Below are 2500 nucleotides of genomic sequence, written 5' to 3'. Positions count from 1 at the left end.
CCCACTAGGAGTTCTCCCACGGACGTCTCATTTGAAACCTTTCGTTATTTCTCCATTTCCTTTTATTTTTACTGGGCAGCCATTTTCTCTAATTGAATCCGTGTCAACTTCCTCTCTCTCTCTCTCTCTCTCTCTCTCTCTCTCTCTCTCTTTGTATCTTGTCCTTGTAATATCATCTTCATCAGTCATCCTTGTGGCAATGAAAAGAAAGCGTTATTACGGTAAATATGACTTAGCTGGCACAAACGTGAGTGCGTCGAACAAAATATTTAGCACCATTTCTTCCGCGTCTTTCCGTTCTGAATAACCGAGCTTGATTTTCCTTTCATCCTTTTAATTTACCTCTTAGCTGTGGGGTCGATGTAATCGAGTAGCACTTTCCTTCAAAATTGCTAGTTTTGTGCCAAAAACCAGAAAGAATTTTCCACTTTACTTTTCATCATTTTAGGGTCGATTAAACAACCACCATTTGAATACTGGTGCTCTTCATAATTTCAGGCTTTGTGCCAACAGAAGAAGGAATTATTACACTACGTAACGAAATTTTAATTTTACTTTTTAAAAATTTTGTCTTTCGTCAGTAAGTGTTACTCCCTAGAAACGAAATGAAATGACTACTATTCCCTTCAGACTTTGCTTTTGTGACCTGGACGTCAACGTTTTGGAACTGACCTATCTCCCATTACATTTTAGACAGTACTGAGTTGTTGAAGCGGAAATATCGTTATAGCAAATATTCTGCGCAGTACCATAGATTTGCTTGTCATTTGCTTGACCATAACTACCTGATCATGTCCTTTAATGACTGACAATATGTATATCTCTGATTAGGAGCAGGAATAGTGGTGTCCATGATAGCCATGTGTACAGAAAAATTGTTTAGGGTCCGAATAATTATCGCAGCAAAAGCAGAGTTGAAAGAAAATATAGGAAAGTCAGCATATAGGAAATAACTATTGCTACCTAAGGACAAAAATCATGTTATACAGTGTTATTATTCTAAAAGATGTTAGCTACATTCCAGTTATGAAAATCCCCCCTCTTATTATATGTAGAACATGAGTAGAGTGTTAACCCAAACATGAGATCTAAGCTTGATGGAAGTTAACCCCAAAGTTAAGAGCAGTCTTAAAAATATCTTGGAGAACACACCCCAACAGGAAACAACTGCATGAATATCGCTTGCCAGTTTTCATTATTAGGTTGGTGATCTGGCAGAATCGTTAGAACTCCGAGCCAAATACTTAACGGTATTTCACCTGTCTTCGTGTTCTGAGCTCAAATTCCGCCGAGGCCGCCGAGTCATTAAATGTTTAAAAAAATCCTATTGTATTTTTATAATTACGTATTATTAGGAACTGTATTTTAAAAAATTGTTAAAATATGCTGCGCACCATAGAAGCATAATCAATTTATTGCACATAAATATAGAGCCCCAGGGAACATATAGGGCCCCAGGTTTCATATGGATCCCGGTTGAGAACCACTGATTATAAGAGAAAGGATCTTGCGCTTTGCGAGACGTTGCTGGCGAGCTAAACAAGAGCTAGAAAGTTGGTGGTGGTGGTGATGATGATGATGATGATGATGATGATGATGGTGATGATGATGATGATGGTGGTGGTGGTGATGATGATGATGATGAAGACTTTGCCTTTCATTGTTTCGGGGTCGATAAATTAAGTATCTGTGAAATACTGGGGTCGATGGAATCGATTAGTCCCTACCACCAAAACTCCATGCCGTATGCCTATAGGTGAAAAAGTTATTATTATTAGTATTACTAAGGCAGTGAGCGTGGCAGAATCCTTTGTACGCCAGGCAAAAAAAGTCCGTCTTTTTGTACTGATTTCAAATACGGCAGAGGAAGACTTAGCCTTTCATACTCCCGGAATCGATAAAAGAGGCATCAGTTGAACAGTAGGATCGATGTAATCGAATTATCCCCTTCTCCGTCTTAACTGGACTTATTCTTTTATTCTTTTATTTGTTCCAGTCATTTGACTGCGATCATGCTAGAGTACCACCTTTAGCCGAGCAAATCGACCCCAGGACTTATTCTTTGTAAGCCTAGTACTTATTCTATCGGGCACTTTTTGCCGAACCGCTAAGTTGCGGGGACGTAAACATACCAGCATCGGTTGTCAAGCGAAGTTGGAGGGACAAACACAGACACAGACAGACAGACCCACACACGCACACAAACGCACACCACACACACACACACACACACACACACACACACACACACACACACACATATACGACGGGCTTCTTTCAGCTTCCGTCTACCAAATCCCACACACAAGGGTTTGGTCGACTCTTGGCTATTTTAGAAGACACTCGCCCTAGGTGGCACACGTTGGGACTGAACCCGGAACCATGTGGTTGGTCTTGTGCCAAAATTTGAAGCATTTTGTCCGGGACGCAGACAATTCTAGTGAAATGGATGAAAATGGCATTCATTTCGTTGTTGACGCTTTTGTTGTTCTTGTAGTTT

General features: G+C 40.2%; 1 protein-coding gene across 1 annotated transcript in view; it reads right to left on the bottom strand.

Moving 5' to 3' along the window:
• The window catches only part of LOC115223140 (hephaestin-like protein), a 44442-nt gene that overhangs the window by 36241 nt on the left and 5701 nt on the right, over nucleotides 1-2500 (bottom strand). Inside the window, exon 2 of the mRNA XM_036512116.1 lies at nucleotides 786-963. Within this exon, the coding sequence (XP_036368009.1) occupies nucleotides 786-963 (178 nt within the window). The remainder of the gene's footprint in view (nucleotides 1-785; nucleotides 964-2500) is intronic.

This window comes from Octopus sinensis, linkage group LG22, assembly GCF_006345805.1.
Source record: "Octopus sinensis linkage group LG22, ASM634580v1, whole genome shotgun sequence".
NCBI lineage: Eukaryota > Metazoa > Mollusca > Cephalopoda > Octopoda > Octopodidae > Octopus > Octopus sinensis.
This window is presented reverse-complemented; position numbering and strand designations above follow the sequence as displayed.